The sequence below is a fragment of the Lagopus muta genome, chromosome 7, assembly GCF_023343835.1.
Source record: "Lagopus muta isolate bLagMut1 chromosome 7, bLagMut1 primary, whole genome shotgun sequence".
NCBI classification, from domain to species: Eukaryota; Metazoa; Chordata; class Aves; order Galliformes; family Phasianidae; genus Lagopus; species Lagopus muta.
In genome coordinates, this window is record NC_064439.1 from 45,754,583 (window position 1) to 45,780,648 (window position 26,066).

General features: G+C 43.5%; 1 protein-coding gene across 3 annotated transcripts in view; it reads left to right on the forward strand.

Annotated features, from left to right (window-relative positions):
• Nucleotides 1-3,761: 3,761 nt before the first annotated feature.
• The window catches only part of AOAH (acyloxyacyl hydrolase), a 68,169-nt gene continuing 45,864 nt past the window's right edge, over nucleotides 3,762-26,066 (forward strand). The window contains exons 1-6 of one of the 3 annotated variants that reach the window (XM_048951328.1): nucleotides 3,762-3,931; nucleotides 4,140-4,294; nucleotides 14,657-14,752; nucleotides 18,444-18,504; nucleotides 19,584-19,683; nucleotides 25,497-25,556. In XM_048951328.1, the coding sequence (XP_048807285.1) occupies nucleotides 3,762-3,931; nucleotides 4,140-4,294; nucleotides 14,657-14,752; nucleotides 18,444-18,504; nucleotides 19,584-19,683; nucleotides 25,497-25,556 (642 nt within the window). The remainder of the gene's footprint in view (nucleotides 3,932-4,139; nucleotides 4,295-14,656; nucleotides 14,753-18,443; nucleotides 18,505-19,583; nucleotides 19,684-25,496; nucleotides 25,557-26,066) is intronic. The other 2 variants (XM_048951330.1, XM_048951329.1) reach the window with 2 other exon arrangements.

The following is a 26,066-nucleotide window of genomic DNA, read 5'->3' on the forward strand; positions in this document are numbered from 1 at the left end:
TCACTATACCCAAAGCTGAATGAAGCAGTGTCATTGGTTTACTGTTCCAAAAGCACAGATGTCAACAGCTCTTGCAAGCTGGGATAGTTAATTTCATTAAAGGTTGCAGAATAAAGGATAATCATCTCAGCCACTGCTTGGTAATAGTTTGGAACAATTTTCCAGATAGGAGTGTAGGAAAATATTGTTTTAAATGCTTTCTCTGCAGCTTTGAATGACAATGAGATTGAGAGACACTCTGAAATAGATGCATGACTTCAATCTCAAGCAGAAACTGGGGCAGAGGGAATGACTCAATTGGTTGTGGTGCAGTAGCAAATCCACATGGGGCTTTGGAAACGTTCATCCATGCCAGTGATAATGCATCAAGCATGGAGCTGATTATGACAGTCACAGAAATCCTGAGAAGCAAGGCAAAATAATCAACGCAACGAGCCAGTGGGAACTTTATCGTGAGGGGACTCAAAGGGTGACATTTGGAAAATAAAAGCAAGAGAATCAACCAAAAAGATCTTTGACATAAAAGCTCCTTCCTGCAGGTTTTATCTCTCCAGCCAGAAAAATCTAGGGCATATGTCTATTCCCTTAAGAACAGAACAACATGTCAAATGGAAGAGATAGAGAGAAGACCTTCCAAAACAATATTTAGTCATCATACAGCCACGTGTATGAATGTAACAAAGAGAAAGAAATACATGTACCTTAAAAAGAAATATGTAAAAGAAATCTAGCCAAACAGTGTGAAAAGGGGAAGGGAAGGGAAGGGAAGGGAAGGGAAGGGAAGGGAAGGGAAGGGAAGGGAAGGGAAGGGAAGGGAAGGGAAGGGAAGGGAAGGGAAGGGAAGGGAAGGGAAGGGAAGGGAAGGGAAGGGAAGGGAAGGGAAGGGAAGGGAAGGGAAGGGAAGGGAAGGGAAGGGAAGGGAAGGGAAGGGAAGGGAAGGGAAGGGAAGGGAAGGGAAGGGAAGGGAAGGGAAGGGAAGGGAAGGGAAGGGAAGGGAAGGGAAGGGAAGGGAAGGGAAGGGAAGGGAAGGGAAGGAACATGTGCAGCGACTTGGACACAACAGGATAGATAAATACCCAGTGCCAACTGTGATCTCCTTTCGTAAGGTGATCATTTCATATTCCAAGGGAGTGTCTCCCTTCACTGCCAGTCACTCCCTGCTCCTGACAGATGATATACTGATGTTTATTTGTCCTGTTTCAGAGCCTCAAGTGAGTATTTTACATCCCCTTTTCTTTTCATGGTTTTTTTCAGTGTGTCAGCCATGTACATAAACAGGTCCTGAGGGACCCATTACCAAAAGCAACACTGAGAATAACTCCATTCTTGCATCTCATTTCACACTTTTAGTAGCAACCAGAAAGCATCCCCTTTGGGGAATGGGTGACTGTTTCCTTTGGGAGTGCTGGCAGTGCTGTCAATGCTGCCTAAGCCCTCATTCAGATCAGAAGCCTGTTTCATTGCATCTCTATCAGGAATGGAGGCTGAAACTTTACCCATCCCCAAGCTCATTTCTCACCACCACCCAAGCTATTTTCCATTAGTTGTCAGGAACTAATATTGAAGTACATGCAATGAAGGAGACTTATACGCCCTTCAGATCCCAAACCCTTGATCTCAGCACCTGCTCCAGGATCACATTTGTTCACGGAGTGCACACATGCACTGCTGCCTTGTCCTCTGCACTCATGTAAATTCAGACTGGGCTCTGTTCTGTTCCACCTGCTTTGCTTTGGGTTTTTTGGCCTGATCCTGCCATACTGCTCAAGGCAGAGGACACCCCAGTCCGCTGGCAAGCAGCAGGTGTATCCCAGATATACCTTTCCTGGCTCAGATGTTGCATGTAAGCAAAATGGAAGTGTTTATGGTCAAATCCTTTTCTTTAGGACATATCTAATGCTTTATTTATTTATTTATTTATTTATTTATTATTTTTCACCTCCCATTTACATCGTTCATGTGCTTATTAAGAAGATATGTCACCACATGTTCCTTCACTGCTCTACTCAGGCACTATTAGGCCTCACTGTCTTTGGGACTTGAAAGCCATACAAAACCAATTTGGCAAAAGGCAGAACCAGCTATGTGATTTGAGTGGGAGGAATTAAAACTCAGCATCGGCAGGGGGGCACCTTGCCAGCTGGCCTCTAAATCTGTACATGTAGATCCCTTGTTTGTCCGACCAGATTGTGTGTTCTAAAGGCTTTGGGGTTTTCTTTAATTGGTTAAAGAGCGTCATGAATGCGTAAGATCTCGTGAAATTCGCAGTTACATGCGATTCCAGGTAATCTCACTGCTCTTTCCAGCCTCAAATGCAAGACAGTAATCCCACTGATGACGGGACAGAGCTGTGTGCTCTGCAGCTCACCTCGCCGGGGAGCAGCCTTGGAGATATCTATATGCTTTCTAAGCTCTGTTGTGTAGATTCATGTTTTGCTACAGAGATAAATTGGAAACCATTCTCCAGACCTCAGTGCTAGGAAGATTTTCTCCTTGCCTATTATTAGCACTCTGCTTTTGCAGCAAGCACTCAATATGCACAGTTTTAAAGGACTTCAAAGTGTCATCGGGAACCAAGTGATATGTATGTTAAAGAGGGTTTAATGGAGCTGCAGTCACCGTAGCACAGCAACTTTTTATAGCAAGTTTCTACAGCGTTAAGAAAAACATCCTGCAGATTTCAGCAGGGCTGGCATATGGATAAGATACTTTGCACTATGATTTTTGTTTATCTGCTATTAAAAATAGCAGAAAGAGAGAGCCGCTCTGAACTGTGCTATCTATATGAGGAATGATAAGCAGGAACTGTAAAGCTCAGGCAACAGCTATTACCCCTACTTAAAGTTTGTTTGTTTGTTTGCTTGTTTGTTTGTTTGCCTAGAAAAGGAAAAACATGCATTTGCAAGTGGATTGGAATAAAGAATGAATATGTGCCACAGTATGCATTTACAATGATGCTTTTAATAGTCTTTTTATTTTCCAGAGCCACTAGATTACAGAACCATGGATGATGAGACAAATTCTGCTTCCCAGAGCTGAGGCAGATTTTCAAGGACCCACTCCCAAGACAAAATAGGTGGAATTCCCACAGAGGGGAAGCTGTAAGAAGCAGTTTGCAAAATAAACATGTTAAACACTGGAGCTGACGTGATCCCACTGGGGTCACACTGATCCGCAGGAATAGCTGAGGGTTTTATGGGGAATTATTGATTTTAAAGTCAAGAAAATACTGATTTATATTGTCTATATTTCCTTCACAGCACCATTCATGATCCTGCTTTAATTACACACAAGAAGCACACTTTCATGCTGGACAACACAGGCTCCTCACAGCATCTCAGCACGTCTGAGTGAAGCCTTCCCACACCCGGGAGACCATGATCATCTGGGACAGGGAGCAGCTGGCAGCAGTTTCTTTGCAGCAACCCAAACGAAGTGGGGAAGCCTTTAGCTGTGGGAGTGGTCAGGGTGTCCCCATCCCTGGCGAGGTCAGGGATGCACATTGAGGCAGCTGCGCCCATTCCAGATGTGCCACTCACTCGGCTTCTGCTGTTCCCATCCCACTGGCAGCTGCCCGCCCATCCCCTGGCTCAGTCTCCACCGCCTGCAGCCTCTTTCTTCTTTTTTTTCTCTATTTTATTTTTATCCCATCCGCCCAAATGGAAACCCTGCTCTAAAGAAACAGAAGGAGATCTTCTTTTCTTTTTCATTTATCTGAACGGAGGAAGGCTGGGGGGAAGGGTTTTGTCGGCTTTTTCTTTATGCAACACGAGTTGCTCAGGGGAGTGTCTTGCGTTATTAATGCTGAGTGGCTCCGGCAGCTACTGTGGTTTAAGGTCGTTAGTCACTCGCTGCAGGCGCGCCGTGCAGAGCTGCTCACAGCACCCTCCTGGTCCCACCAGGCCAGTAGGTTGGGAACAGCTGCAACGGGGTCAGTGGGGCACGGGGGGAACTGGGGGCTGTGGTCAGCATCTAACCAGGGTCATGGGGTGAGCACGGATGCTCCTTGGAGCAGCCCTGCACCAGCTCTTACCCACAGAGGAGCAATGAGGATGCAGGATGCTCTCCGTGCATTAGAGCAATGCAGGCCTGCTTGCGCTCTGCTTTTCTGATTGTTGTTTTTCTGTTGCTTTCCTTAGGATGAGGGCCTCTAGGCAGGTATTTCCGAACTGGTTCTGCATCCTCTGGCTGCCACTCCTGCTGAGGGCTATCTCCTGCTCCCCGCTGCCCGCTGCAGAGCTCCCACCGCCCGCTGCGCTCCCCTCCGGGCTGTCCCAGGGACAGACCTGTGTCGGTATGTACAGGCTGTCTGTCCTGCTGGCTGTTCTTTTGTTACTGCACCGGTGAGCAGAGAACTGCTGCGCACATCGTAAATCACTCCGTTATCTGCTCCTGTGGCTGTACTGCAAAACACTCGGTGTTGTTGGTGAAATAATCGTTTGGGATGTTGCAAGGCCAGCATGGGGCCTGGAACTACTTTATGATTTTGTTTTTGAGTGACTGCTTCCCAAAGTTCATGTTTTTTGCTCTGCTGAGAGAGGAACGCTGAATGATCTGGCTTTGGTGTTCCCAGGGAGCTGGGAAGCAGTTCTCAGTACTGCTGGTGGGAGGATGTGCTGTCCCCCAGCTCATGTAGAGTCTGCGTGGTTATTCCCAGTCCTAGGAAATACTATTAAGGATAGCTGGCCCTCTTGGCTATGGAGCAAGGCCTGAGTGGTAACTGCCAAAGGTGCTCACCTGCTGCTAATGAAGTTTTCCAGGGACCTGGCAGTAAGGCTGGTCCCTGTCCTGGACAACAGGGCCACATGGGGTGGGTGCCTGCAAAGGGGCACTGAGGTGATCCCATCTCCAGCCATGGCCTTGCTGGTAGCCACCAAAGCTGACAGGGTGCTTCTCCTCTTCTGGTGAGGGTGTGCAGCTGGACTTTCCACATACTCCCAGGTGGAACTGTGGGGTGCACTTTCATAGAATCATAGAACTGTCTGAGTTGGAAGGGATCTTTAAAGGTCATTTAGTCCTAGTCCCCTGCAATGAACAGGGACACCTACAGCTAGATCAGGCTGCTCAGAGCCTGGTCCAGCCACTATAGTTTTGGCAACTCTCTCTACTGTAGGTAGTGTTACAAGCAGTTAGGACATCATGCATTCTCACTGCTTTTGCCAAATGTATTCCCAAAGCAAAGCTGGTCATACCAATGCCAGCACAAGTGTGGGTATCTGTGCATCAGAAATGCTGTAGGTGTGATTCTCAGTTCCCAGAGGGATGTACTGCCTTGCATTTATTATGTGCACAAATGTACAGAGCATAGCCACCATTTAACTTTATGATTCAGTATTCTACTTCATCTTCTTTTAGCTTTTGAGCCATGTTAGTGCTGTAAACAGAAATTGTGTTGCCTTAGATGGCAATATTTCAACCAATACTTCAATCAGTATTTCAACCAATATTTCAATCAAAAGTATTTTCTTTGTGTCAATTAGGACAGTTAGATGTAACAACTCTAAGCTTGATTGAAACAGGACTTTGACACACAACCACGTCATTCACAGTGCGGATTTCAGTGGTGAGGAAGTGAGCCAAGTCACACTGCAGAGGCTGCTCAAGTCAGCCCTTGGTCACCAGATGGAAAATGAAAGCGATGGCAAAAAAGCAGAAATGGCCATCAGGATAACTGCTGGGGCAGGCAATGAGAGGGAAGTGGTACTTCATAATGCTGTGCTTTGAATGAAACAGGGAAGGCAGGGAGCATGCTTTCGCATAGCTTTTTTACAGCTGAATATTGAGGGGTAGCATTGATTCTGGCGGCTGGTTCAGTGCAGCCCTCCTCTGCACGGAAACGAAGGTGAGATGCGCTCATCACAAGGAGAATGAGTGCAATTTCCTTTCAGCAGCCCAACCACAGAGCATTCTAGCCTTGCCTTTCTGTCTGGGAAGACATCAGATGAGAGCCATGGGAACTTCCCCTGACTTTTTGGCCATGTAGATCTAAGCAGCATTTATAACATTAGACTTGCCTGCTGTGAAGCATACAGGAGGTTTTCTTGAAGACATGAACTCTCTCAAGCAGGTTAAAGTTTGGTCAGGGGACTAATGTTTTGAAGGCATTTGCCTCAGGTTTTTAAGGGAAATGAGGTGTCTGCATATGAAACAGTCATTTCTGAGCACTGCTATGCATATGTGACCTGCATGCTGGAGATTGCTATATAGCTGCTGATGCTGGTTAGGAAATAGATGGTCTTTCAGTAACAAAACACAGGAAATATTTTTTGTCATATCTTTCCACTAAAAATAGCATCCTTCTGGAAGAAATAACATGGAAATGATATGATGGGGGAGCAAAGTGCAATTTTGGTGTGCCCGCTGAGCGCGTTATAGCTTGGTGGTGTCCTTTTCATGCTCCCCTTGCCTGCACTACTCCCTTATAGGCAATGTGTATCTGCCCCAGTAGGTTCTGGTCATACTGGAAACACACCTAGGTCATTTTTGCTGCAATTTCTTGAAAAATGTGGCTGCTTCATTCAAATAAAGTTTTTTCACAACTGGTTTGCTGTAAAAATGAAGCAACTGGAAAGTGTTCCCACCTAGAAAGGGACTTAATGCTTCTCCTTGTAGAATTAAGGAAAAGAGGAGGAAAGAATCTAGCAATAAACATCTTGATCACGGGATCACTTTCAGTACCTAAACAGTTCCTTACCATTTTCCTACATGCTTTTAAATAGATGCCAGATAGTGGAGCTTCCACATGGGCTTTCTTTGGCCCTGCTTTTGGAAAACACTTCCCAGCACCTGGCAGTCTCTTTTCTTCAACCATGAAAGCTGCCTCCTGTCTCCCCAGGTGGGGGAAATGCTTCCCTTCTGCATACAGTGAAATCAGCCAGGCTCTCTCCCAGGTTTCTTGCAGGCTTTGTGTGCAATACATTCTTCTGCTTCATCCCTATGGCAAACGAAAGGGCTTTGGTAAGTTTTCCTGTATGCAAATACCCATGGAGCTGCTGTTTCTCTTTGTGCATTGACAGTTGAGTAATGGTCATTGCACAGCTCTGGGAGCTGGATCATAGATTTGGCTGTGGTTTCTAGGTTTGTTACTAACCAGCAGTATAGCTTAGGGGATTTCTTCAGAACAAGAAACCTTTTTGCTGGGAGTAGCCTGAGAATATCAGTGGGGCATCTAGATGACAAGATGCTGTGTATTTCTGTCTCAAGAATTAAGTATGAATGAACACTTTGAACAGCCATACCTTTGACTTTCCCCAAGTTAAATGAGGAAAATACTGTCCATTTCACAGGGCAAGTACATATTCCAAGGCAGTGCAGTAACCCCAGTAACTAGAAACAGCAATGTTAATATTTCATTGTATGTAAGGTCTTCATTGAGGTATTTCTGAAAGACTGTTAAAGGTTTTATTCTCCATCCAAACTGTGAAAGAGCCCTTAAGGGGTCTCTGCAAATTGACCAGTACTCTAGCAAAGGCAACTTCATCCATAAGTGTCTGAAGCAACCTGAGGAGAGGCAAAAGCTGTCCTAGAAAAAAAAGTGAGACATGGAAAGACAGGAAGGAGCTGCTGTGTTCATTTCTTCAAAATGGTGAAAAAAAGGAAAACTGAGTAAATATAGGTCAGTTAGTTAAACATCAATACCTGGAAAAATCGTGTGATAGTTAATCCATTTTTGTTCAGATTTTTTCCAAAGTAAATAAGAGAGATTTCTCAAGGAGGAACAGTGTCAGACCAACCTACTTTTCTTTGATGATGAGATAACATCATGTAGATAGGAAGAAGCAGCAGATGCTATAGCTTGACTTCAGCAAGGCTCCTGGCACCACCTCAACACTCATCTAGTGGCTGAGAGTTATGTGGCACTGATCGAGCTTCTACAGGGCATGACAAAACTGGTAGATGGCCTTCAGAGATAACTGCACATGACTCACTCTTTGAGTGGAAGGATGTACAAAATCAGGTCTTTGTCAGTCTTCAACTTGGAATGTAGTATCATTCCCTATTTTCATTAGCCTGGATGATAGCGTGCTGTTAAATTGGTAACTCATATAACACTGAGAATCATAGAATCATTGAATCACAGAATGGTTTGGGTTGGAAGGGACCTTAAAGGGACCCATCCAGTTCCAATGACCCGCTGTGGGCACGTTGCCACCCACTGGATTGGGCTGCCCCATCCAACCTGGCCTTGAGCACCTCTGGGGATGGGGCAAGCACAGTGTAGGGCAGGATTAGACTCAAAACAAACGTGGAGTAGTTGCCTCTCGAAAAGACCATTTCCACATGGGTGTGTTGAAGGCATTTTGGGACAAGTAGTCAGTGCCACATAGAGCAGATGGGAAAGTCCCCAGGGAGGATCAGCTGGGCTTGTAGCAGCACAACAACGGCATGCTGTCAGGAAGAGCACTCGCCCTGCAGACACCCAGATGTGCAAACTGGAGCTAGCTCATGAGATGTGAAGTAACCTGCTGCCTTTCCCAGTGCTGGCAATTCTCTGAGGAATTTCTGTGTGACAAGAGGTTCAGAGAAAGATAAGCATAAGCTATAAAGTATGACTGAATAAACTGAAGTTAATTAGTCTGGAGAAGAAAAACTTGAGAAAGGATTTGATACCTGCCCTCAAAATTATTAAAGGGGCCATCTATCCTATCTACAGATAGGCTTATGCTGTCTGTAACAGAAACAGCAAGAAATAACAGAAATAAACACTATTCAGACTAGGGAAGGGACACCACAGATCACTGCTAGGACAGAGGTATGTGCTGGATGGCCTCTTCCCAGCCAGTTCTCCTGGTTTTTTTCTGTCTTGCAGTGCTGTGACTGCAAGCATTATTTGCAAATAGCAGTTTATTTAATTCCTCCCAGCAGCAGGCTGCTCTCTTCCTTTTGCTGATTATCTTTGGCTGCCCTTTTGGAACAAAGTGATCAGACAGGGAGAGCTCAAGGTACCCAGGCAGCAGTGCATCTCTGCCAGCAAACTGGGATCCTGTGAATCAGCAGCCAGGGAAGCAGGGTCTCTGTGCTCAATATAATGTCATTCTGAGCAGCCTCTGTAGGTCACCCCTGTCATTCGTCCATGAGAACGTAATTCCTAATGTATGAGGAAGCATGCTCTTGAAACATATTTCTAGTTCTTGTCACATTAACAAATACGTGGTATGGAGCTGCCAGTTTCTGCCTGTGCTTACAGCTGTAAGGTACAGCTCAGTGAGCCCTGTCAAAAGGCCGTGCATCAACACAGCACCACAACGTGATGCAGTCTGAAAGTCTGAGATCAGCTACACTAGGGCTCTGTTCACTTTGCTGACAGTGCTCAGTTAACACAGCAGCAAAACTCAGTCTGATCAGCAATAAACAACAAATTTCACCACAGCTTTTTCTTTTTTTTTTTCCCTATGGCTTTAGATAGAAAAATCCCAGGTATGAGTAGTGCAGTAAACACGAAAGCCACTCTGAAAAAAGAAATATTTCCTACAGGGATTTGTATTTTTCAACAGCTGATGGTAAAAATTTCATTTTCAAGGTCAGCCCACATCTTACTGAAAATTTATGACTGTGAAATGCAAACACAGATCGCAATGAGGTTTGCCTCACGTTCCTACCTACCTGCAGGCATGTGTGTGTGCAAATCACACTCGTGGATGTGCATATGCAGGTGTGTTTTACATCACCAATACTTGCTTTTAAGCTCAATCTCATTTGTCTTTGATAACCTTATTTATTAGTATCGATTGTCTGATCAGTTGCTGAATGCCACTCCTGTTCATACATTCGCCCTATACAGAGCTTCAAAACAACCTGCTTACATTTCAGGCAATCATTTTAAATGCTTTTAGGAACTGTACACTTAAAACAAGTTCTGTGCATCCAGAATCTTGAAATGGACAATTCTGTGCAATCAGGGTGAGACTATGCTTGTGCTTGAAGAGCTTATGGTTTGTTGGACAAGGAAACAGTAGCAGAGATAGCGAGTCCCTCTGCCACTATCCTTGCTTCAGTAAATTTTTAATACCCTTCCTTGATTTGGAAACGAAAAAATATGTTAATTGTGTATACATACACACTTTTCCTACTAATTAGTGTAAAAAGCATTTCCATTGCAGGTGCCTGGGGTTATAGATCTTGTTAAAGAGGGTTCTTTAAAGTGTAATGACAGAAACACCAGGGATACATTTGGCTGGCAGGTATGGATACCGGAGTCTTCCACAGATGAAAATTGAATTTTTTGTACCAGCACATGCAGAACTGTATACAACCATAACAGACACCTCATAGGGTGTCTTAAGGAAGTAGTAACAAATGAACAGAGCTCTGAACCTCAGGCCTGAAACATCTCACTGCTGCAGCATGAACTGCATGAGCAAAAAAATGCTAACTGATATTAAACTTAAAATACTGCTATATTGACATTAACATTTTAAAAAATTGTTAGCCAGTATTCTACGTGTAATTTTATGCCCAGTGACAAGTTCAGTAGTACTGTACCATTGAACATCTCCAGGATATTTCATGAACTTGGCAAAATTTGGGGCAAAGAAGTTCTTGTACATGCCAATATACTTGAATATAATTATGTTCCATCACACTGCTATCTCTGTGAAATACAGAAATGCTAGCTTCAAATGGCATAAGAAACAAAGACTGAATTTAAAAGCTTGTATACTCAGATCCCTTTCTCAAAGCAACAGATTATTCAGATGCAGGGAAAACAACAGTCCTACCTTTGCATAAGCAGTTGCACCTGTTGAACTCACAATTTCTATGCTGGAAAAAAAATCTTGACATTACAGTGGGTTTTTGTTTGATGGCATCATCGCAGCGTTCAGAAGCTGAAGGCAAAGCAGATACTGGGAAGTATTAGAAAAGGTACATATTGTGAAAAACAAATCTTTCCTTTGAAATATTTTGTATTTATTATTTCAATATTTAGTATTGAAATATTGCATACCCATGGTCTGCCTGTACCTTGTGCAGTTCTGGCCCCCACCTCAGGGGAGAAAACAGTAGACATGCTGATTTTTTGCTTGCTCCCGATATAAACACTCTTATTTTCAAACAAGAATGTCTTGTTCTGTGTTGAACTGTGAAGAACGGGGCAGGCAACCACAGTCTGAAAAGCAGGGTTTGTGGAGAGCTATCTGTGCCCCAGGCCACTTTCCTTGGCTTATTTCTTCCTTGTGGTACAGCTAATTTGTGGATGTGGAATGGTGATGTGGCTGGAGGCACGAGAAAGGGCCCCAACACCCACCAATGTGAACAAAAAGTGGCAAAGAAGGATGCTCCAGGTGCCAGAAATCCCATGTAACAGGACAAAAATATCTACAAATCCGCAATGTGGAGAGGCAACTCTCAATGTCCAGGCACTCCTTTACATTCCACAGGTATCATTCTAAGTACAGATCTTTTCAAACATGCAGCAGAAGTGGATTAAGTTAAATAGTCTGCTCAAACTGCCAGGGGCTCCAGGGCTAGGAAATGAATCTCTAGCTCTGACTTTATTACTGGGGTATGATTTTCTCCCAAGCCTATTGGAAATGTCATTTTATTATTACATGCTACTCTGAAATACGTGGGGACAAGTGCTTCCTGACATGGGCTTCCAGACTCTGCTTCTGAGCAAAATGGTTGTGGTTTTCTCTTATCTCTTCAGAAATTAATAGCAGATAGGACAAAATATCACTAAAACAGACAAGCATTTTATTAGTTCCAGAGTCTAGTTTCTAATGGCTGGTAGGCATCATACCACCAATGAATTTCTTCCTCTGCCTGACAAGGTATTGAAACCTATTATTACAGTGCAACAGCAAAGTCAATTTCTTGAGACTTGTTTCTAAAGCAAATCACATGCAATCACGAAAAAAATGCAGAGCTTTTTTTAACCTTTAATTTGGAAGCTTATCTAGATTGCCTTCAATGTGCCCTGCTCACGATGAGAAATAAATCACACGTAAATAGCTGCTTAATTAAAAGCAAGCAGCCATTGCTAAAGGCTGTCCAAATCTGGAAGTGTTTTTTCTACTGATTTCAGAGTATTCAGAAGTTTATAATCTTACTTAGAAGTGATCATAGATAGTTACAGCAGTGAGATTCCCCCAGCTGAAGGCAGCTGTCCTTTTCAGCTATTTTCCACTTCTAGCCAACGTGATTTAGACCTGTTAGAGGTAAGATAACTTGTTAGCATTTCTGATAATTGTCATATTGTTCAGGGATATTTTTGTTGATTTTTTTGGGGGGGAGGTGTTGGTGCAGAATAGTGGCTTCTTGTGCTGCAGCCAACCATCAATTATTTCCCTGCCACTGAATCCAAAAGGAAGTTGATCTACATGATGAAAAATAGAGATTTCTAGCAGGAGCAAGGATCAACTTCCAATGTGACTGTACCTATAGCCAAACACAGGAATCAATTATCCTAGAAAATAAATTACTAACTGGAGGTAACATGTTTTTATCCCCAAACTAGCACTTAGGCTGAGGACGCCTCTAATTGTCCTGCTGAAAATCAGTCATGTCTTACTCTGTCTAATTGTCTTGACAAGATCTGTGTTTCATCTGGAGCAAATGCATTTGGGAGAGCATTCAAACGATAACGGTGGGGCCAGTGGGTGTCTGCAACACAGAGAGGGTAATAGCACCCTCTGTGTGACAGTGAAGACTGGTTTATGAGAGCAAACGCCCTGAGGTTCAGCTCTGTGGGTTTTTCGGAGCTGCCAGGCTGTTATTATTGTTATTTATATTCATGTAGCATCCAGTAGCCCAAGGCACTGTGTTAAGTACTTCAGCATCTCAGCGATGACTCTGTTAATTCTCAGGCAAAGCAAATCTCCCTTTGGGCCTGGTTCAGTAGGCACAAAAGGGTCTGACTGGCTTAATAACGTGAAAAATTTCCATTTAATCACCAAGAGACCTCTCCCTCAGTAGGGTTACCTGAATGATTGTTTTTGTGATTAAGAATTCTGTTTCTGTTTGGCAAAGCTGAATTAAAAATAGCTATTTTTCCTCCCTTCTGCCATGCTTTGACAAACATGAGAGAGAAACTCTCTTACATCTTCAGCGGAGTCTGTTTTTTGTATTCCAGAGGAAAGTGAAGCACTGGGGGTATTTTTATCCTCAGGATAATTTTAGGGATTGTGAACACAGTCTGTAGCACCATGCAGCTGTGCATCCATCAGCTCCTTTCCCTGTGCTCACCCCAGCCGAGGAGAGAAGACCTGGCTGTGACCATGTCTGACAAAGCAGAGATTAACCTCTTTGCATCCCTGCCAGGAGGCCAAGTACTGCCATGTTTGTCTTTCTGCTTGGACTCCTTTCTGTCTTTCTGACTTCTAGACAGCCAGATATTTTGACCTTGATAATAGAATGAAGGAGCACATGGAAGGAGTATGTGCGTTTTGTTGTTAAGGCACCATTCTGGTCGTTTAGTTTTTTCTGAGCCTCCAGCCTCATGAATAAAACAAACAGTAAGAAGGCAGGGGAAGGGTAATTTTGTTTATATGTAGGCTGTTTGCCTGTGTTAATAACATGGCCTTGTAAACACCAGAAAAGGCAGCCCTTTCACAGGTGCTTACAGTGTGTCTGAAGGACCTGCACCGCCATCTCAACACTAAGTGGTGGAGCTGGAACACTGCAGCTATGCCCATGTTACCATCACAAATAAGCCAAGGTCTGTTTTCTGTCTCTGGAGCCATTGCAGGACTTGTTTTCTAGTCATACAGTTGAAGTTTTTTGAGAACCACTGTGTTTTAATCAACTGTTAATTCTTTGGACTAGCTTCTGTTTTGAAGGTGGAGAGAGAAGAGTGAATGATTTGTTTCAGGGTTTTCTCTTGGTGCCAGCAGTCTCCATATACTCATCTTTTCTTCTAGAATGACTAGAGGTAATGGCTTTTAGCATGCCTTATCAATCACTCTGCAGAGGACTTTGGGTGAGAGTTCTATTTAATAAGTATGGAGAAGTGGGCTGTTATCCCAGCAGAAGAGGTGGCAAGTCCACTGTAATTTCCACTGGATTACTGTATTTGGTGTAGGAAAAGTATTAGACAATTCAAAGATATTGGTCTTACAGCAAGTTCCAATGGTATTTCTTCATCTTTTATTTGTCACTTGGTTCATAGGAGCATCAAAGTTTTTTTTCTATAGAAGAATGCCAGTTTGATTTAATAGCACATAGGCAGGGGTACTTGGAAGGAATTTAAAAGCTCACTTTGAGGAGTCGTGCCAGTCTAGAAGCCTCAACATTAATGCTCCTGAGCTGTGCAAAAAGATGCATCTGTATCCACATCCAAACCTTGCAGCTCACCTTCATTTCTAGACTGCCTCAGAGCGAATTCTAAGAACTTAGATTTCTTGTAGCTGAGAAGTGGGATTTTTTTAAGCTTTGATAGCTCTCTGTGAGCTCCAAAGGGTACAAGAGGTACATCCAGCACAGACATGAGGGTTGCTAAGAGGACAGAGTTCCTCTGATGTTGGTATCCATTCTGTATAACTCACAGCTTTTGACTAAAGACAGAAATTTTCAAATATTTCCCCCCAAGCTCTCATCTACTGTGGAGCATCCTAAGGTATGAAATGCCCAGCAATGCCCCAAGTTCTCCTATTGCACCAGGTGCTTCCCTACATACTAGAGATAACCTCATTCACTCTGTTTATTTGTTTGTTTGAAGGATGTGTGCTTGTGGTCTCTGTGATTGAACAGCTTGCACAGTGGCACAACAGTACAGTAAAGGCAGCCGTGGAGAGACTGTGCAACTACATACCTGGTAAGTATCAAATAATGTGCCATATGTTTCATTGGTGCTGCCGTACTTCTCTGTTAATTAAAAATTCACACATTGAGACTGAAAAAGCCCTCACCACATCTCATGCGGCACCTAAAATTAACGTGGCTGAAAGATAGCCAGGTGCTTTCTGCAGGAAAGATGTAGCTGCTGCGGAGCTGGGATTTCATCCCAGAGTTACAGTGGATGGGGTTGTGTGAAGCCCGGAAGCCTGTGAGCCCCTTTTCCCCTGCTCTTTGTCTCCACTTTGTCTCTTTGTCAGCAGCTTTGCTGCATGTCCAGACACTCCTCTTCCTTGTCAATACGGGTCTTTATATCAACTGAGGAGATGAAAACGCTTTCAATGGGGACAGGAAGCCATTATTGTAAAATCATTAAAATTATCTGAGGTTGACAGTGATGCGAATGGAAAAGTAAGTGATGAGAAAAATTTCAAAAGTGAAAGCTATTCCATATGAGCATATGTGGACTCCTCCTTTTCTGCCTTGTATTTTATCAGCCCAAAGGAGCCTAGCTGTCCAAGCACACGTCTCTAAATAGAGAACAGTCTGAATACCAAAATAGCTTTGTGCTTCACAGACTCTTCCTACAACTGCTTAAGTAGCTAGATCTCACGTTCATTACATCGTTTTAGCTTTACGAATGCAGAAGGGTGGCTTTATGATTCTTCATTATACAGCCTTTTATATAGGCCTTCATGAATTGTATCTCTGAGAACCATATTACTATACAGACCTCAGCATCACGGAAGATGCATGCAGAATATTAATTCCTTTCTTTCCAAGACATTATTTTCTGAGATAGGATGGAGCAGGAAGGAAATTGCTGGAATTCATTCATTGACAGAATGATGCTTATCTGATCTCTATTCCATAAGTAGTATCCTTGGTGTTTTAAATTACTGGCACATCACCATGAAGTTGCAATTAGAAGCAGGGATCCTGCTGTTAAAATACAATTTTCCTCTTTAAAATATGACATGCTAGATCTACGATCATGATTCACTCCATGGACCTTGTTCAGCTGTCGTACAAGGATATCTCTTTTCAGCTGCCATTCTTTACACACATAAAATCCTATTATCCCTCTAGTTAAATCTGTATAATCCAGTTACCTTTTATGAGATGCGTGGATACACCCAATAGAAAAAAACTGACCCTGAACATGAAAGGAGTGAAAAATCCTAGGGATTGTGCAGGAGCTACAGTGTAACCCAATTTATCCTCCCCCAGGAGGTGAACCCCACATCCCAGCAGCACTCTGCAGCTTCCTCTTACTCCCTGGAACAAAAGGAGGTCTTTGGATCCTCATGAGGAGCAGCCTATTAAATCAGGCAGTGCCATTTCTGCTGAAGGAACCGTTTCATTATTTGACACATGCCTACAATTGCTTGCAAGACTGACTGTGACAAATCGATGACAATGAGGCTTTTCCTAAGGACAAAAAAGAGAATGAACACTTTTTTTTTTTAATGGGCCTCCTATTGTTTTACTTGCGATAAGAGGGGTTGTATCAGACTTCAGTGAAGTCAGACATTGTTTAAAACCAAAAATATTTAAAGAAAAAGAGAGAAATTCAGTATCGGTCAGTCCCATTTAGTCCCATAGATTGTGCAGAAAACACAGTCATGTTCTTGTATGGAAATGTTTGCCACGGCTGTGATCTGAGAGACAATAAAGCACAGCAGCATTATGAATGAAGGCAGCTCTGGAGTAGACAGAAATGCCACATCTGGGGAAGTGAGCAGTATTTGTGAGGTACAAAATGCTGTTAGCAAGAATGCATATCTGTCTTGATTCTGCCTGTCTATCTGATAGACAAGATGTGCCCAGTTCCTTAGACATGCTTTGAGATGGTCTGTCTCAGCGCAGCCTCCGAGTCAGGCTCTGCTTCTGTAAGCCACTACTGTGCAAACACCTTAGCTCAAGTGGAAATGGCAACGTGATTAATGCCATCTTTCCTGCAAATATTTGTCTCCTGGGTTTCAGCCAGCATTTGTGTTTCTAGGACTACGAATAGAGAAAAAATTGTGTAAGAAGAGGGCAATTAGAGGACCTCTTGCCTGAAATAGGGCAAAAGGAAACATTCTCACTTCTGGTCATGCACTTCAAAGCTTTTCTCTAAACATAAAGTGTTTAGTTAGAATTAAGTTCTTATCTTGGCCCTGAACGCTCACCATAATTATCATCATAATCTCTCTCTCTCTCTTTTCCCCTCCTTTGTCACTTGCACAGCTTCTTCCCACCAGAGCTTTCTCTCTGCACTGTCTTGCGTGTGTTCAGCAGGCAAGATGTTTGTGGGTGCCAAAACATGGGGGGTGTCCTACAAACACTGCTTATGGCTTCTGTCTGTTTTGGCATTGGCATCTTCTAAGATGACTCTGCTTGCCCAATATTTTATGTATTTGCCACTCTCACCACCCACTTTTATCCCTGCATCAGGAAGTTGGAAGCCCAACTTCCCCGCACACCAGCAAACCAGCACACAGAAGTCCCTGCTGGGGATGAGCTGGGGAAGCAACCACCCTCTGTTGGCTGCAACAGGGAGCCAGGAGCTTCCTTCAAGGCTTGCTCCAAGATTCAGACACCAGACCGAAGGCAGCACTAGTGGTGTCTGCTTTCCCTTTAGGCAAACAAGAATCCAATCTAATTCCAGAAGACCAATTTTTAACTCACACATTTCTCCTGAAAAGTGGATAGAGTGGAATTATGGCAGAGGTGGCTAAGAGATGAAGCTAATAGCTTGATTGAAGTAAAATATATGGTATGAGAAAATTATCTACTGCAGCTACAGGAGCTGCCTGCAACACAGAGTGGGAGGTTGGTAGAGTATCACAGAATCACAGAATCACAGAATCACCCGGGTTGGAAGGGACCCCAAGGATCATGTAGTTCCAACCCCCCTGCCTAGCAGGGCCACCAAACATACACATTCAGATCAGGTTGCCCAGGACCCCGTCCAACCTGGCCTTAAACACGTCCAAGGACGGGGCATCCACAACCTCCCTGGGCAGCCCGTTCCAGGGCCTAACCACTCACTCACTATCACACTTCCTTTTGGCCATTCCCTTTTCCTCTGGGGTAAGTGCAGCCCAGCCATGGAGGTGTGAGAGAAAGTAAAGTCCTAGGAACTCTCCCAGGGAATTTGGCAGCTGCCAGTTTGTGTGGGTGCAATTCTGCCTCTTGGCATCTTCCAAGGCCCAGCACTGCACCTTCTCTGCAGGGCGAGTGCAGCTCTTCCCTTGCATAAAATCTCAGAGCCACTGAGGCAGGCCAAGCAGAAGCATGAAGTCCTTCATCACTTGCTACACTCCATCTATTTCTTTTCTTTCTTCTCACAAGCCTACCTCCATTTGAGCAGCTCAAAACATGCTGTGGCATGCATGATTTCTTTCAGCTTTCACATGAGACAATATTCAGAACACTTAGCAAATGCCAGTTATCCATGCTCTCAGTCTTTCCCAACTACTTGCCTAAAGCTAGAGGAGAGTTTCACGTCCCAGCCTAGGTTAGAAATTCAGGTTTCCCTTCTCTGATGCTATGCTGAAATCTCAGACATACATGGATTTATCTCAGATAAATCAGCATTCACCTGAAGTTGCTCCTGCTGTGTTCTGACAGTCATAAAATGAGTTTCACTGATCTGAGTCACTTAAAAAATGTATGTTTTCTAGAAAAACTGCAAGGTTTCTGTTACGTCCTTGCTGAAGTGTATGGACCACACATAGCTGAACTGTAAGTACCGCTGTGTTTTCTCAAGCTTTGCTTTAGTTCATGCTTCAGAAGTATGGATGTATTATCAGAGTGAAGTTCAGGGTTCTCATTCAGAAAATCACATGGTTTCTAAAGCCAGGATGCCAGCTTGGCATTTGGCACAGCTCTCTCTGAGTGAATAAATGCAGCCTGCCACCGTGACCACTTCCATGCGACATTTGCCTCTCAGATCAGGCCCACCTGATGTAATTACCTTTTGAAATTCAGCTCTTCTGGTGGAGAGAAGAATTTGAATAACTCATGTGCACGAGGCAGCCCTGACACAGTCCCACTGTGTTAATACTTGTCTCTGGCTTTCCCTTTTACCTTTAATCAAGCTTTCTAATTGTCAGCCCCTACATGCTCCCAGCCCTGACCTTGATACACGCTGCTTGGGAAGGCTGTTAGGTAATGTTGGTGATTAAAGAAATAACATGTAGGCCACTTTATTTCCTTTGAAAGTTCTTAGTTTAATTAACAGAGCTGTTGCTGCACCTTTTTCCTCCCTCGGGTTTTTATTTTTATTTTTATAACTAGCCAAGGGACTGCAAAGTGCTTACAGGACTAAGAAGTGCTATAATCCAACATTTTAATTTAATTCTTCATCAGCCCAGAAGTGCATCCCAAAAAAGAAGGAAACAGCCCTAGCACTTGTGCTTGGTGATTAAATGTTAAGGATCTTTGAAGGCTTTCTGGTTATTTTCCTGAGTTAATGACTGAAGATGTGTGCCAAATTGCATATGTATTAACTTTAACCTTTAAGTCTTTGTCAGGCTTGTGATTGATTAAAAAACGCAGCTTAACACATTTGATTCAGGTCCTGCACATCAAGTGCAGTGCTTTTTCATCATCCTGGTATCCAATTCTACATGCTGAGTAGGATGCTATGACAGAAAGTCGTTTGAGTCTGACAACATGCTGAGCAGGGGCTATGGACCATGGCAAAGCATGCTGAGGTTATCTGGTAGTGCTGGGGAGATTTAGCTTCCCATGGAAATTTCTCCTGCTTCCAAATACCTAGAAGAATGTGTTGGTCTCTGTTTTAACACCATTTCCTTCAGCATAGACAGGGAAATGAATGCCGATGTGGTCTGCCATTCCTTGAGGCTGTGCAAACAGGATCCAGGACAACCCCTTTGTCATCTCTACCCTGCTCCCAAGGTGAGTTACTTTTCAACTTCTTTCAAAGCTGCAGGCTGTGGATGGCCCCTCAGGCTGGGACCAAGCATGCAGAGGTTCCCAGGCCATGTGAGTTTTTTGGGAAAAACAACAGCATTCAGAAAGTGGACACTTTCAGGCAGTGTCTGTTTGAGCAGAGGGTACACAACATACTGTTTGATGTATCAGCAACGTGGTTGCTGGAGAGTGGGAATAACAGGGCCAGGCTCCCTTGTGCCAGCCTGAGCCAGAGAGAAAGAATATACAAGTATCTCATTTTCTCCAGACGTTATTGTTAAGCAGACAAATAACTCCCAACCCAAAGCTCAACAGCAGTTCACCTACAGCCCCGTGTTACCATGGCACAACATGTTATCCTTCATCTCTGTGACAACATACATAGGGCCAAGCTTCCCATGCAGATGGGGGTTATTTGACTTGGCTTGGTCTGCCATGGGAGAGGGTTAAGCTAACTTGCATGGCCTTTGGCCACAGGCTGGAAACAGGCAGTTAGCAAGGCTTTGGGGATGTACTCGTTACACCATGGTAACTTAATTGCCTGTCAGACTATATTAATTCAATAAAGGTGTCTAAACAGGTATACTTGGTTTTGGGGGTAACAGCTATTGTTTTCAATGCCCATGCAGACACCCTGCACAGAAACCTGTGATCAATAGTGGCTGTATGGCAATGTCAAAAAGCAAGTGATTCATTGTGGCATCTACTTTTTGGAAATATTTTCCTTGCATCTTGGTAATGTCTCACTTGATTTCTAAAGGTTGGCATAAGATGTTTTACACAGAGCCTCATCCAGTACCTGGTAAAATCAGTGGGTTTTAATGGGTTCATCTCCAGATTGGATTTAGCTCTCCTGGTATTAAGATCTGCAAATATACCTGCTTTCCAAGAATGACAGTATCTTTTATTTTACAAGAAGCATGTGCCCCATGTAACTATGCTCCATGATAGTCACAGTGGAGGTATCTGGGTGTGCAACCAGATCAGGGATCAGGGAAGAAGATGAGTGCAGGAGAAAAGAGGGCCCACACCTATCTATCTCTACCAGGACACTGCCCAAACTTCATCTGACCTCTTCTTTCAGAAATTCTGCATCTGAACTTGTGGAAGGGTTTATAGATCCTTCCACCTTTCCCGAGCACACCAGAGCTACCCACTGGAGGTGCTCTCTTAGTGATGGCCAGGTCTTTCCTCACTTTTGTTTGCCTCTGGCACTTTCAGCCCTGGTAGTTGCATGAATTTTTTCTTTTCCTTCACTTGCAATAGCAGCGGAGGCCCTGTCAGTGACTGTGGGGCCTCATAGTTCGCTGTTTTATTTTAATTAGGAGTGCTGAAGGTGGAGGTGAGAGGCCGTCAGGCTTGCCAGTGTTGCAAAGCACCCAGAGGACAGCTGTGGGAGTGGTGGCTGCATTTTCACCACAGTGCAAGCCCCAGACACAGATTTTCATGTGGGCTTCCTTTCCAATGTGAAGGAATAAAGAGAAATAGAGACCAACCCGCGCCTGGCTTCTCTATTAAAGAAAATGATTACTGTACTCAGACTTCAACCTCCATTTTAGCACCCCTTGTATCACAGACAGCACAGGGAGATGGGAGGAGAAGAGCGCTGCCCCAGATTCACGCTCAAGTGGTTGATAAATTGCCCACAGTAGCTCTGTGACAAGTCGTACTGAGTGAAGATGAATTATGGGTGAAAAAAATTAATATACAGTTAGAGACACAGATGCATAAAATGCAGTTTACCTCACATTTGCTCCTGCGGTTTGTAATTTGATCGATCACTTCAGTTATATGAGCCTGCAAATGTTGGCTCAGTCCCCTGCCAAGTGTTTGGACAAGACTTAAATACTAATGACTATTTTGTTTGACCGTATCGATTTTCAGGTACTTCGTTTATTCATTTAGACTTTTGGATGCACATTTTCCCAGAATTATTATTGTGTTTGTACTGGCAAAGGGACTGATATATAAAAGCAGAATGGTTTGCCCTTACAAACCCGTATGATGTATTTTTCATTGTCTTTAAGTGGCATATATCAGTACAGAGCTGCTTTTTCAGTCAGTCGTTTTTGCTCATTCTCTGTGAGGTTGCTGTAGTGAGATCATGTGTACCAAAGAAGAGCCAAGGCTTCAGAGACCCAGCAGGTTACCTGCACGATTTAAGTGCGGCACACCAAGTATATGCAATATGCTCTATATTACATATTTTCCCTGTCTCTGACAAACTACTCAAAATCAATATGCTTTGTGGCTTAACATATATCAGCACAGGACAGATCTAATGTTGGCTCCAGTACAGCCAATGGCTACAGTTATCCAGGCTACCTGGCTTAGAATGACTAGATATTGCTTTAGGAAAAGAAATTTGTTGGCAGACTTTCTGCACCGAGGCTCATGGCAAGGGTGCATAAGAAATCACCACAAGAAAAGGACAGAAACAGGACAAGGGGTTCAGGCTGCTGAGCTCCTTTTCCAGCTCCTGGGAGAGAGCAGGTTTGCAGGAGGTTCATCTCAGTCTCAGTCTCAGATGTTTTAAGCCAGTCAGCCTGTTCAGTTAAATGGAAATACTTTAATTGATTTTATTGGGCCAAAATAATGGCTTGACTTCAGAACTGGCATCCTGCTGCCACCAATCTCTTAAACAATCAGCGTTGGAAGGAGCATTTACTGTTATTTCTGCCTTTTGGAGGACCTATTCTGCTCCTCATCACTTCTGTGTTCCATGTTATTAGAGGCCTTCTGGCTGCAGGCTTCAGCTTAGTTGCAACTAGCAGGATTTTACTGGGAGTCATCTTGTATGAGCAAAGATACATGTATTTATGCTAATGTCATTTTATCTTACCAAAGTAAGCTTCATAGGCACAAGCACTGATGCTGGCTCCCATCCCTGATACCATCAAGCCTTTCACTGACTTTGTGTGAAACCAGAACCACGTTCTTCTTGGATTTTACAGTGGGAACTCTTAGGAATGAGCCTGGACTTGCCTGAGTGCTGTGGTTGAGATTCTGGATGGCATAGACTGACTGAACATTTTGATCATGTGTATGGGAACCGTTGAGTCGTGGCCTGAAGCACTGATTGCTCACCTGAGGCAAGCACTGAGTCAGCCATGGGAGCACAGGTGAAGGCGATTCAGCTGTGTGATGAAGGGTGGAGCCTGGCTGCACCTCTCCTAGACCCATTGAAGGGCTGACTGCCACTGGGGAAGGGTCTCTTGTTGGAGGACCCTTCTTTTGGAGTTTTTCTGTGAGCCTAGGACATGGGTGAGCATTTCATTTTTGATTATGTCTTTCCACCACGATGATCTTTCTAACTATGAAACCTGTAAAATACCAGCCTAACCACACTGCTCTGCTAACTGTACATTTGTTGTTTGTGCATCATGTTGCAGAGCAAGCGCACCAGTGTTAAGGAAAGTGTTATTTCTAGAGAACAAGGACTAAAACTAAGGTGTTTCACACAGTTGAATGTGTGCCTCTGGAATCCTTAGGCTTGCTAGGAGCATCTTACAATGACTCTTTTTGATAAAAGACAGGATAAAAACAGCTGGGCTAGAGTGATAATGGTGGTTCTGGAGTGCAAACAAGTGTCCCAGGCTGCTCATATCTGCCTGGGGGACAGCCTGAGCAAATTTGACCCAATGAAGCAAGGCTATGAGAGTCCAAGTCCAAAAGAATGAAGTGGAGTAAAATAGAACCCAGAGTCATTGCCCAGGGAGGAGAAAGAACCAAGTCGAGCCTGGCATGTTTTAGAGCAGGGCTTGCAGGGAAGGTCCCTATTTTGGGCCCAGAGCATGTATCGTGTGGTTTGGCTGTCCTGTGTGATCCTTATGATTCCCCTAAGGACTTTACTTTGCACCTGTGGGTCTCCACCTGCAATACTGTGTCCAGGCCCAGTGCCCCCAGCACAAAAAGGATACAGAGCCATTGGAGCAGGGCCAGTGTCGGTATGCCTCTCCTATTAAGAAAGGCTGAGGGAGCTGGGCTTATTCAGTTTAGAGAAGAGAAGGCTCTAGGGAGACCTTCCAGTACTTGAAGGGAACTTATAAGCAGGAGGGGGAGTGACTTTTTACATGATCTGATAGTGATAGAACAAAGGGCAATGGTTTTAAAGTGAGTTTTAGGTTAGGAAGAAATTTTCTAGTCAGATGGCAGTGAGGCATTGGCAAAGGGTGCCCAGAGAAGCTGCAGATGCCTCATGCCTGGGAAGAGTTCAAGACCAGGTTAGATGGGGCCCTGGGCAGCCTGATCTGATGGGTGGCCCTGTCTATGGCAGGAGGTTGGTTGCTTGTGCACTGCTGCTGTGAGCAAGAAAGGTTCCTCCTCTCCTGCTCAGCAGAAGAGGACTGACAAATCTTACCTCCTTGGAAATTCTTCACATGTCATATGCAATTTAAAGCCATTTTGCTCATCTAAACCTTGAGATATTATATTGGAGAAATAATAGCACTTGGAAACATACACAGTATGCAGATGCAAGGTGCATGTTTGGTTTAGAACTTGCCCAGTGGGAAGAGAACAGGAAACATTATCTTGGTTCCTTCCTAGCATCTCTCATTTATTGTTTGCAACATGTCCAGATTTTTATGAGATTATCAACACAAATACATAATATATGCAAAGTATCTATATATGTAAACACGTAGACACCTCTGTTCCTTGTTTCTTGTTCTTATTCTTCCTTATCTCTTTATATTAACTACAAATTTTTGAGCCTTGAATCTCTCAATTAATTTGCTTTGACTGCCTCAATCAATTACAACGAGATGCTAAATTTTATCCCCAGTAAAAAATGTTGATAACAATTCCTTGAAATGCAATTATATGCTGCTTTAATATCCCAAGCTGGTATATGCACTGTTCAGGAAGGTGCTGTGACTTAAGGGATAATTTCTGCCTTTTCCAAACATGTTAGTACTTCAGGCTGAGCATTGTCAGAACAATTTGTTCTTACTAACCATGTTGATCAGAAGCAAGGTACTAACGTACTCGTTACACACCAGTGGGATTTCTCTTTCCATGTGAAACATTTTCAAAAGTAGATTTAAATACATATAATTCTATATAAAAATAATATGTATAGTATATAATAAATACATATATTATGAGTGTGGACCTCAGGCATCCCCAGCGCGTTTATATTTAAGCAGTCATGAAAGCGCATGGAACAGAAGCAGTTATTTCTTCTGAAAGAGGGCAAATGAGCAATATTTTCAGCCTTGCTTGAGGTCAATTATTTCCAGAATAAAGAGCTAGCCTTCCTAGAATCCAAATAGACGACTTACCTTTGAGTTATTATTCTCTCCTTTGCATGTTCCCACATGCCAACTATTCCCCTGCTGGCAAGTATAGCCCCCAGATGTACAACATCAAATGTTGCCTTCATGCCTGGCACAGTATGTCAGACTGGCATTGCAAATCTATTCCCTGACCATCTAATGAATGGTTTGTTTTTCTGCAGAGCTCGTGGAGCAGTCAGTGCTCTGCAGCTCACGTGCTGCATTCAGGATATGAATCTCAGCTCTTAAACTGATCTGGACTTTCTCTCAGGAAATAAATGATGCCCTGGGGCAAAATAAATGAACTCTGGCCACTGGAGCTTCATATGGGGTGATCAGATAATTGATTGTTCATCCAATAAAAAGTAGCTGATGATGAGTTTGTAGACCCACACATCATTTTTGTGCTATGACTGATATTAAAAAAAAAAAGTTTAAAATGGGAAAGAAAAATTTGTAATTTACTATGATGCTGATCTGTTTGGTTTTTTTGTGTGTGTTTTGTTCTTACTCTCCTAGGTGGGGTTGAGTGCTGCAATACGGAAAGCAAAAAGGGTTTTGAAGAATTCCAAGGACCTGGTAAGATATTGGTGGTGTTGTGGTGTTTTACAATGTATTTGCTTACTGGGAGTGAGTCCTCACTCACTTTCCCCAGTCATGAGCCATCTTGATCATCATAGAGTTGGATGGCTGAATCACTCCTACCATGCTCCTCAAGTGAGACTAGAAAGAACAGAGAAATAACAGAAACAAAATGTAAAATAGAGGGAGAACAGATAAAACCTAATGGAAAATGCAGACTTGTTGAGTAGGGATAATTGTTGATATCTAACCAAGATATTCATGGAGCAGCTGACATCATAGTGCAGATCCACACTGGAATACCTGCTTTACCTGCTGTAAAAAATACAATAGTATAGATACTTTGTTTAGTTTTTTTACAAGGCAGGAATTTCCCCACTCATCCTTTCCCTGTGCCCTTCCTCCTAGAGATGTTCTTCCTTCAAACTTCTTGAGTTATTTATCATTGCTGGGCCTCAGCTCCTCCTTGTCTCATGCATCCTCCATATCCCTAGCCATCCCTGTAGA